Source organism: Thermobia domestica, chromosome 3 (genome assembly GCF_964235325.1).
Source record: "Thermobia domestica chromosome 3, izTheDome1.hap1.1, whole genome shotgun sequence".
Classification (NCBI taxonomy): domain Eukaryota; kingdom Metazoa; phylum Arthropoda; class Insecta; order Zygentoma; family Lepismatidae; genus Thermobia; species Thermobia domestica.
The window spans coordinates 13,005,087-13,015,655 of record NC_137456.1 but is presented as its reverse complement, the minus strand read 5'-3'; the positions used below and the strand labels follow the sequence as shown (position 1 = coordinate 13,015,655).

Genomic DNA, 10,569 nt, shown 5'->3' with positions numbered 1-10,569 from the left:
TACAGTGAAGAGTTTGTCTGGATTTTGCTTTAAACAGTAAGTTTTTGTCCCCTTTATAAATCTGATCTGACAAGGAAGTTAAGATTTTTTTCAATATAATAATCGTCAGTCTAAACGTTAAAGTACTTAATATCGTTTTTTTTCGTTTGCAACTCAATTATTACGAGGCGAATCCAGAAAGTAAGTTTCCCTCGCGTCCCATAGCTAGGAAACCGTATTTTGCGTGAAGCGACTGCCTGTACGTGAGAGACGAAGGTCCTAACATGGCGAATGCGCCAGCAGAACTTCCCTAATTCTCTCTGTAGCGTCGTGGCAGTGATTGAAGATTGGCATTCCTATTCGAGTTCTCGCCGCTTTTGAAGTGCGAGCAGTGATAAAGTTTTTGAAGGCACAGGGCATGGCACCGATTGAAATCTATTGTCAGCTGTATCGTTGCTAAGATGTCAATGCTGACCCTGGGTGCCTTGCTTTGTGCTCTAGGGTCAGTTGCTTCAACACAAAACTTCTTGATCAACAGGCACTCCGTGACAGTGGTCTGCAGTAAGGAGCGGAAAAACTGCAGTACCTGCTTGGTCATGCCATTAGTCCCATGGACCTGGCACAGCTAACGATGGGTTTCAATAGGTGCTATGCCCTGTGCATTCAAAAACTTTATCACTGCTCGTACTTCACACGCGGCGGGAGCTGGAATAGGAACGTTTAACCACTGCCACCACGCTACAGAGAGCACTAGGAAAGTTCCGCTAGTCTTACTCTCTCACGTACACGTAGTCGCTTCGCGCAACATACCGTTTCCTTGCTATAAGACGCGTGGGAAAGTTACTTTCTGGATGCGCCTCGTATTTGTGCCCAATTCCAAAGCGGCTCTTGTCCGTTTACAGCAAATCCCAGAAAACTTAGAAAAATGTAGGATCTACCTATTTCGTATAGCTGGGAATACTTCACTCTGTTCATGTAAAAAAAATCCTAAACATCTTAAAATATTTCCAGTTTTACAAAACGCATGGCTCCAATATTTTTTTCCTGCAAACAAACTATTTGCTGAGCAAAAAATATATTCACATTTAAATACGCATATCACGTTTATATATAAGATTGTAAAAGATAGTGTCTGATGAAGCCAAAGTGTTATTTGCGACGCTGTCACACGTATATAGTTTTAAAATGTAAATGTATTGTTTTGCTCACCAAATAGTTTGTTTGTATTTAATTATAAGGTAGGTGTTCGCAATTTCGCATGTTTGGAATTCTGCCAGGTACCTGCATTTCCGAACACGTTGGCATAAGTCGGTAGATGAGACTGGTGTATAAGTAGATAGTCCATGGTGAACGGGTTTTGTCCCATTTCGATGGGTAGGATCTTCGTGAGAAATGCAGGCAGTCAGTGTATGTAATAGATGTAGTGCTGTTATAAGATCGAGAAAACTGAAGTGCGGTCTATTGTTCCAGAAGGAAGGTTCGAAGCTTTGTGGTAAGTAATGCATTGTGAAGATGATTGCTTTATGTCTACGCTGTGCAACACTGTGTGTTGTACATTGGGAGTCATTTTGTCTCCCCTTTTGTGTACTCTTTGGAGGAGTTTGCAATTTCTCCTTTCCTTCGATTCAGTTGCAGATAATAGCAGGCAGACGGAATAAATGTAAGAACTGCAAGTGGTCAGCCATGGATTTAAAGAAAGCTGTGATCAGTGTTACCCGGTATCACCTATATGTCAACGCTGCAAGTTAACAATTCAACATACCACGTCGAATCACCTGTGCTGTGTCAGATAACCTGTGCTATATGTAGGAGAGGAAGAGGTCTTAGTCCAGAGGATTGTGCGGCTGCAAGACGTAGGATTTCCTCTCATACCTAGACTCTTCACAAAATTTGCCTACAAGTTTGTACACAAAACACAGTGCCACATCCTTTCAGCAATATACGACGTGCAGCAAGTCGAACACGACTTCGTGGATTTCTGTTACGGCACCCTGAAGTCGTAAAAGATAACAGAAGCATTTGAATGAAGCCAGGGCACAAAAGTTAAATAAATAAATATTTTACTACTGATTATGTATTATGTTTATCATAATATTCATGGAGTGAAAATATGAACTTCAGTATTTGTTTTTATAGCGATATGACTTCTCATCTTTGTTTACAGGAGGGGTGGCAAAATTGTGGACAGGGTGTTTGCAATTTCGCCAGTTTTCACACTTTTTCCTTTTGTATTTTGGAAGTTATATACTATTAGCGTACGGATGTTATTTTTATCCCACAGAGAACTCAAGCCGTATACTATCAATTTCTTGTGCGGACTTACTCCTCATAACTATCAGGAATTTGCAAGAGTCGTTCAAATCTTAACGTGGCGAAATTGCACACACCTACCTTATACCAAGCAAAGATTCTACTTGTGGAAAATATTACAGTGTTTCTCTGTTTTCTGGGATTTGATTATAATTGGGCTAGAGCAATTTTCGAAGTGGACAACTAAATAGTAATGAGTCTATTCATTTATTCCATCATGAGTATATATTTTTATACCTTATTACAGTCCATGAAATGGGTTGTTATATGAACTTTTAGTGTCAATCGTGATTGTCACTTTTGCTTTTTTAAAAGATATTTGCAATTTAAGACCAATTTGTTTAACAAAATCTGTACTTCTATTTAGTTTGAGTAAACCACAAACTTTGTTGGTGCTATATCATGACGTATATCTATGCACATGAACAATGTCCCATATTGAGATAAATATTGAACAATGTGATGGATATTACAATTAACAAATAAACTAAGGCTTAGTGAAGTAAACTATACAACACCAGGCTACTTAGCATTCTAAGTATACTCTTTAACCGTTGCACTACCTAAGTATTTTATGTAATGTGGACTAACAAGGGTGGTAATTTCGTTCCCACCTGTTAAGATTAAATACATCTCGTAGGAGAAACTAATTAGAAACTCTTGCAAAATTATAAGTGACTGAATTTAACAGTACACGGAAAAAGACTCCCAGTTATATATTATACTTACATTTAGGAGTGACACTTCTAAATTGCAGTCACATCTCCTACCAACGGAGGGTACGTTGTGCTCACCAGCTTAAAAAAGTAAATTTATGAGACACACTAACGTGAATCACTTACAAATAGTCAATTGACTGAAGTGAACAGTACATGGGATAAGTCTAACCGCCTAATTCAGAAACACGGAATACAGCTATTTATTACACAGCCTTCTAGAAGTGGCACTTCTAAATGTAAGTCAGAATCAACTTAAAATAGAAAATTTGGGAGCTACGCAAACGTTTTTTTGCACCAACGAAAGGTATACGCTTTACCTAAATATGTTGATCAATAACATATTTTTTTTTAATTTTAAAGAAAAGATTAAAAGACTAATTACAAAAAAAAATACTGTAGTGAGCACAAAGTACACTCCGTAAGTAGTGCGAGGGTTAATATTACTTTCATATTCGATAAAAGCAACATTGTCTTTAACTTTAGATTAAAATATGAAAGATAATTACCTTGTTACGAATTACGGATTAAATCGTAAACGACATTACAAAAAAGCATCATAAATCTTACTTTTCTGGACAATTAAAAAAAAAACAGTGAAACTTTATGCATAAGGAAAGTAATGACAACGGTGTTAGACTCGTGAACTTTGCAACATCCAAAAACCAAATCGTGAAGAGTACAACATTCTCATATCACAACGTTCATAAATACAATTGGACATCACCAGACGGAAAAACACATAATCAAATTGATCACGTTTTAGTAGATAGAAGAAGACAATCTAGCATAATTGACGTCCGGTCGTTTAGAGGGGCTGATTGTGACACTGATAACTACCTAGTAGTAGCGATAATACGGGAGAGATTATCGTTGAATAAAAGTAATATTCAATGTCCGAAAACGGAGAGATTTAATTTAAAGAAATTAGAAGAGAGCCAGGTAAGAGAGGAATACCAGATTGAAGTTTCGAATAGACTCGCGGTTTTAAAAGACTCGAGGTGCACAAGTGTTGAGGATACTTGGATTGAAATTAGAGATAGCATTAAAAGTTCAGCAATAGAAAAATTGGGACACGCGGAAATAAGTAGGAACAAACCATGGTTCGACCAAGAATGCATTAAACTAGCAGAGAAGAGAAAACAGGCAAAATTACGGTGGCTACAAAATCCGAATGAAACAACTACACAAAATTTCGCAGATATCTGGCGGGGAACTTCCAAAACCTTTAGAACAAAGAAACGGGATTTTTTGAAAGCTAAGATTAAGGAACTTGAAGATAATAGTAAAAATAAAAATATTCGGGGCATGTGTAAGGGGATCAGCGAATTTAAGAAAGGCTATCAACCTCGTGCTTATATATTAAAGAAATCTGACGGACAGTTCTCACCGATACGGATAGCCTCTTAAATAGATGGAAAGATTTCTTTGACGATTTGCTGAACACGCAGCCAAAAACTAATGTGCGTGGAGAAAAGGAGATACACACCGCAGAACCGTATATTCCAAAACCCAATCGAATAGAAGTGGTAGCCGCTATAAAGAAATTGAAGAAACACAAATCTCCGGGTGTAGATGAAATTTCGGCTGAGTTAATTTTAGCTGGTGGCGAAAAATTGTGGAACAAGGTACACAAACTCATTCTCTATATGGAACAAGGAAGAATTGCCACAAGAGTGAAAATAATCAATCATTGTTTCAATTCACAAGAAAGGCGACAAAACTGACTGTAATAATTATCGAGGCATTTCTCTTCTGTCAAAATCCTATAAAATCCTTTCAAATATTCTGTTAGCAAGATTGACCCCATACGCAGATAAAAATTATTGGAGATTATCAGTGCGGATTTAGACGAAATCGATCAACTATCGACCAAATATTTACCATTCGCCAAATACTCGAAAAGAAGTGGGAATACAATACCCCGGTACATCAACTATTTATTGATTTTAGAAAGGCTTACGACTCGGTTAAGAGAGAGATATTATACAACGTTCTTACAGAACTTGGAATACCGAGAAAGCTAATTAGATTAATTAAGATATGTTTAAGTGAATTCCAAAGTAAAGTCCGGGTAGGAAAGTTTTTGTCCACTAGCTTCCACGTCGAAAGTGCCCTGAAACAAGGAGATGCGTTGTCGCCATTATTATTTAACTTTGTGCTGGAATACGCCATAAGGAAAATCAAAGATAGCAACCGGGGCCTAGAGTTGAACGGCATTCATCAGGTTATGGCATATGCTGATGATGTAAATTTAATAGGGGATGATAGGAGAACAGTAGAAATAAATACAGGGATCTTATTAAACGCTTGCAGGGACATGGGTTTAGAAGTAAATGCAGAGAAAACTTAATACATGGAAATGCGTCGGGACCGTAATACGGCAAATTGTGGAGGAGTTAAAATATTAAATAATGCTTTTGATAAAGTGGATACTTTCAAATATTTAGGATCAATATTAACAGACGAAAATCATATTCACGAAGAAATTAAATGTCGACTAAAAGAAGGGAATTCGTGTTACTATTCGGTTCAAAATCTCTTGTCGTCGCGAATTCTGACGAGGAATTTAAAGCTTAAAATATATAAAACGATAATCATGCCTGTTGTTCTGTATGGTTGTGAAACATGGTCGCTTACTCTGAGGGAAGAACATAGACTGAAAGTATTTGAGAACAGGATCCTGAGAAGAATATTCGGACCCAAGAGGAACGAGAATGGGGAATGGAGGAAGCTTCATAACGAGGAACTACATAGTTTATACGGTTTACCCAACATTGTTAGGGTCGTCAGGTCTAGGAGGCTTAGGTGGGCAGGTCATGTAGCTAGAATGGAAGAAAGTAGAAACGCTTTCAAAGTCTTGACTGGTAGACCCACAGCAAAACGACCATTAGGAAGACCTAGGAGCAGATGGGAGGACAATATTAAGATGGATCTCGCAGAGATAGGAATACAAAGTAGAGACTGGATGCAATTAGCTAAGGATAGAAGTCAGTGGAGAGCTTTTGTGAACGCGGCACTGAACCTCCGGGTTCCATAGGCCATAGAGTTAGTTAGTGAAACTTTATGTGACACGATCACACGAAAATATCAAATTTGATGAAATTTTATAGGATCGTCCGATTCGAAAATCTCTATCATTGAATTTCGATGCATTAATTTGTATGAACCGTAACTATTGATTCCATCGAAAATAAAAAGCACGAAATACATACCTGCGTTCATATTTTGTTCATGAAGAAGATATGTTCATGATATGTTCACCAATCGTTGCAGAATGCTAATTAAAGGCAATGGAGGAGTTTGTTCGAATATGAGCGTCTTAAATACCGGTTCAATTTTTCAGAGTAATACCTTAGTTAAAGAGAAGCTTTTCTAAGGCGAGGTTGATTAGATTCTAAACCATTACAAGAAATAGATATTGTTGAGCCACATCTATAAGAATTCAGTGTCACTGAAAGACCAATATAGAATAGAATGACTTTGCAGTGTAAAATTCTTGCTTCCAATCTATGTATTGTATACAATCTTGTGCCATCCACTCCTGTCCTAGAAAATGAGATTTTAAAATATTCACATTCCTTTACTGTGGATAATCTTTTAACACCGACGTATCGATAGACCAGTATATTCTTATGTCATGTGATTTCATATTTCAAATTTATATATTAAGCAAAAAAGAACTTACAATACCTCACTTATTATTTAGCATTATAAAATAAGGAGTGTCAGAGACATCTAGATATTGGAGACGACATGTAAGTACAACAGTGACAACGCAGCTGAGATATAGGAAATAATGAGCACCAGAAGTATCTTAGTGTCAAATTCTAATACACCAATGATATGTCATATTTCGAATAAATAACGTTCCTGGTTGTTAAAAAGTTGCCACTAAGACAATTGCTGATTTGATGTGCATTATCCTGCACTCCTTGCTTGTACTATGTAACACGTCTTAAGTAAATTTGAAAAAATAAAACACCCAACCCGTCGTTTTGGGGCACAGCGTAATTATATTGAACACCTCATATTTAAAAACATTTAAATTGGTCGTTTTCTTAGCAAATAATGTGCGAATTGAAAAATAATGATAATTTGCAAATATTTAGAGTACATCTCCTAAGAATAATGTCAAAAATTGAAATTACTGCAAAGGAATTCTAATACATTCAACCTTACAGCAATGAAACGCTATTTGATCGTTACTTGGAAGATTCAAATGAGTACAATGACAACGTTCCCAAAATTTCTTTGAATACAATATATATATATATATATATATATATATATATATATATATACATAGATAGATAGATAGATAGATAGATAGATATCCCTTCAGAGGTCGTGTGACGGTCTTAAAGACCGTGCTGAAGAATTATCTTGTATAGATTACAGGTCACTTCGCCCATCTACCTATCACATTCTATACCTTCATGTGAACTCGTCCCCTACATATATAAACTTATTGTTTCCCTTTAGCTCTAATAAGTTCCACGTAATAAAGCTTTTGTACACTAACTGGTCTTTCCGACCGTGCGCGACACCTCGAGGTAAAGTGACCCGGTCGAAAGCACCGTGAGCGACCTCTCGCATTACGTAAAAATAGTACTGTTCTGTAACCTTGTTCGTTTATTTTAATATGTTGCTGCCTTCTTTGTGAATTTAGTGGTATTTCTGAATGATGAATGAACGTAATACATCGGTGGAAAAGACGAAAAGAATACAAGCCACTCAGATAGCGTTGCCAAATAAATTTTATGCCGTAAATGTGCTTGTTCAAGTGAACAAAATTATGTAAGTTATAGAAAAGTGCGGGCGATTTCAAGGATATTATTATTATTATTATTATTATTATTATTATTATTATTATTATTATTATTATTATTATTATTATTATTATTATTATCTGAGTGATCTGTCTGAAATGGAACTCAATTCTATGTTGGATTCTGAGGATGAAAAAGATATTGTAGAAGATATCATGACTGAATAAGTTGGTGACAACACAATATTGAAATAGGTTACCCAAGTTTATCTGCTCTAATATAAAGGAAAAGATGACAAGACGTTATGGAACGTACGCTATTCTACCCTAACCCATAGGACGAGCAAATGTAATTTAGCATGTCGTTTATCTGTAGTGAAATAGAGAGAAGATGCAGCAAATATATTATTTGGAGCATGTACTGCATTTCTTAAGTACTCTGTAGTGTATGAAATAGATCCACATGCTACTCAAAGGATTTATAAGATAGTATTCCTGTTGTGTACCGAGAACATCGATCCACAATCAGAAGAGCAGAGAAAACACTTTGTGCTTGCATTTTATAATTCTACTAAAGGAGGAGTGGACACTGTACACGAGATCAATAGACGTTATTCAGTGAGTAGAACATCGACACGAAGGACAATACTATTTTTGTTAGTCTACTAAGCACTGGACTGAATAGTTTTATTGTGCTTGGACATACACATATAAGATGGCGTTTGGTGTAGTTGTGGCGTAGTAGTTTAAAGCGCTGGAAAAAGAAGTTAAAAGTCTCTGATAAGTTGTAAAATGTAGTGTTTCAGTTGCGTGAATATATCGTGTACAGTGTGAGTTTAGAGTTTCCTTTTTTTGTGTAGAATAATGATAGTTATGTACGTGATTTCCTAAGTACTTTGCTCTATCGAGAAAGATTTTGTTTACAATCTACTCTCCCGGATGTACGAAGCGTGAATCAGTGATGAAAACTCTACATTTATGTACAGTGACGTTAGTTCAACTTTTGGTATTTTAAGTGAGCGGAACTGAGCAACTGTATTTTTAATTCAAAAATTATTGAGCAATGATATAAAATATAATTATTGATAGTAAAAGAAGTATCAGCGTGAATCTCACGTGGATATTCCGATTAGTTAATTTTTTATTATAAACATTATAGTGATCAAAAGGAGACTGATTTAGTTTACTCCTTATTGGAAATAGGTGTAATTTTACTGTGAAATCTACTTCTGCCGGTGCAAGCGTTGGAAATATCCAAGGTTTTTCCGTCTTCAGAAATACATAATGGGGATTTGTGGTAAGTGTTCCAAGTCTATATCTAGGCAAGATACTAATTTAAAGATACAATGCGGGGAATGCAAGAATCTCTTTCATGGGATTTGTGTTAATATGAAGGAGGATGATGTTAAATTTCTGAAAGTCAGTGACCAAATTTGGCGTTGTGAAGATTGTAGTAGAGTGCGACGAAAATCATTGGTTAGTGATAATCCACCTGAAGTGAGTGAACAAATCCCTACTTTAACTCAAATGTATCAGTTATTACTAAGCATTAAAAATAAAATAAATGATATTAAGGGTACCAATAAAAAACTTGAAGAAGAGTTAGGCAAATCTTTAAATTCAGTACACGAAAAGTTAGACGAAAACTTCAACCTCATAAGAAGTCAAACTGAAGAACTGAATAAATGCAAGGACGACATTGATGTTCTGAAAAACGAAAATTTACTGTTAAAGAAACAAATAGATAAATTAAGAGTTGAATTAGACGAAATAGATCAATACAATAGGAGAAACACAGTTGAAATTCATGGGGTTCCCCTCCTACCTAACGAAGATGTTAATGACATAGTCAGAAAGGTTGGTGGTGCACTTAATATTGATGTAACCGAGAATATGATCGATGTATGTCATAGATTAAAAAAATCACCTAATCAGCCAAATCCAGGTATCATCCTAAAATTTGTTAAGCGTTCTGACAAGGATAGGTTTATTAAACAAAGGAAGGTCAAAAGAAATTTATCCTGTAAAGATATCGGTTTATCTATTGGAGGTCCTGCTTATATTAACCATAGTCTTACGTTGCATAGGCGAATAGTCTTTAGTGAAGCAAGAAAAGTTAAGAGAGAAAAAAATTACGACTACTTGTGGATAGACTATGCTGGTAATATCCGACTAAAGAAGAAAGCTGATGATACTTTTGTATATACACTTAACACAGTTGAGGAAGTAAGACATCTGACATAGATACATGAGTGAAAGCTAAAATTTGATACATTTAAATTATCAGAATGTTAGAGGTATACGTAGTAAACTTACAGAACTATATACAAATATTGCAGCTTCAACCTTTGACATTATATTACTAACTGAAACTTGGCTGTGTAAGGGTATATACAATGGTGAATTTATTGACCAAAGGTATAATGTTTATCGGTGTGATAGGACTCACAAAAATGGTGGTGGTGTTCTCATAGCTATTTTAAGAGATTATTGTGTATCTGAGGTATCCATAACAGTGAATTGTATTGAAGTTCTTTGTCTAAAAGTTACAATTTCTATAAGAAATTTTTATATAGTATTGGTATACTTTCCACCGAAGAGTCAAGTAAGAACCTATAATGATTTCTTTCAAAAATTAGAGGAAATTGATGACATATATGATCAAATTTTGCTTGTTGTTGGTGATTTTAATATATCATCAATCACGGACGCTGATTTTGATCTATTGCAGGGTGGGTCTGTTTGTAATATATTGGCGAACTTCATTTCTTTACATAATTTAACATCGCATAA

The 10,569-nt window shown here is 35.7% G+C and overlaps 1 protein-coding gene across 1 annotated transcript; it reads left to right on the top strand.

The window, feature by feature from the left end:
• The first annotated feature begins 9,060 nt into the window (after positions 1-9,060).
• On the top strand, positions 9,061-10,020 carry LOC145681673 (uncharacterized). The gene has a single exon (XM_081753293.1). The coding sequence runs from the start codon at positions 9,061-9,063 to the stop codon at positions 10,018-10,020; it is 960 nt and encodes a 319-aa protein (XP_081609419.1).
• Positions 10,021-10,569: the final 549 nt, after the last annotated feature.

Excerpts from the sequence above, each read along its gene's own strand:
- LOC145681673 (XM_081753293.1), top strand. The coding sequence starts at position 9,061 with ATGGGGATTTGTGGTAAGTGTTCCAAGTCTATATCTAGGCAAGATACT.